We start from the raw sequence: 366 nt of genomic DNA, 5'->3' as shown, positions 1-366 counted from the left end.
CAGACTTGTAAAGTTGATATATTTTCACTTGGGTGTGTGTATTACTACCTCTTAACAAAGGGAAAACATCCATTTGGCTCTGTCCTTGATAGACAGTCAAACATCATATCAGGGAAATATCTGTAAGTACCATTTTGTAATTGTTATTATTTTCGTTTTTACATATTTTGGGGGTTGGTTATGACATTACAATCTTTAAGCACAAAGTGTGATTCACTCTTGATCTAATAAACTAAATAAAATCTAATATCCTAGGGGGGCCAAAAAACTTTTAGAATTGTTTAACTCCAGGTATTGCACAGTGCCCATTAGTCAGACTACTTGGCAACATAACTCTTTTCCCCAATACCCATGCAGAGTAAGAAC

At 34.7% G+C, this 366-nt stretch overlaps 1 protein-coding gene across 1 annotated transcript in view; it reads left to right on the top strand.

The window, feature by feature from the left end:
- Nucleotides 1-366, top strand: part of LOC119587028 (serine/threonine-protein kinase/endoribonuclease IRE1-like) — a 49,447-nt gene that overhangs the window by 39,910 nt on the left and 9,171 nt on the right. Inside the window, 1 exon segment of the mRNA XM_037935770.1 lies at nucleotides 4-122. Within this exon segment, the coding sequence (XP_037791698.1) occupies nucleotides 4-122 (119 nt within the window).

The sequence above is a fragment of the Penaeus monodon genome, chromosome 22 (assembly GCF_015228065.2).
Source record: "Penaeus monodon isolate SGIC_2016 chromosome 22, NSTDA_Pmon_1, whole genome shotgun sequence".
Classification (NCBI taxonomy): domain Eukaryota; kingdom Metazoa; phylum Arthropoda; class Malacostraca; order Decapoda; family Penaeidae; genus Penaeus; species Penaeus monodon.
This window is presented reverse-complemented; position numbering and strand designations above follow the sequence as displayed.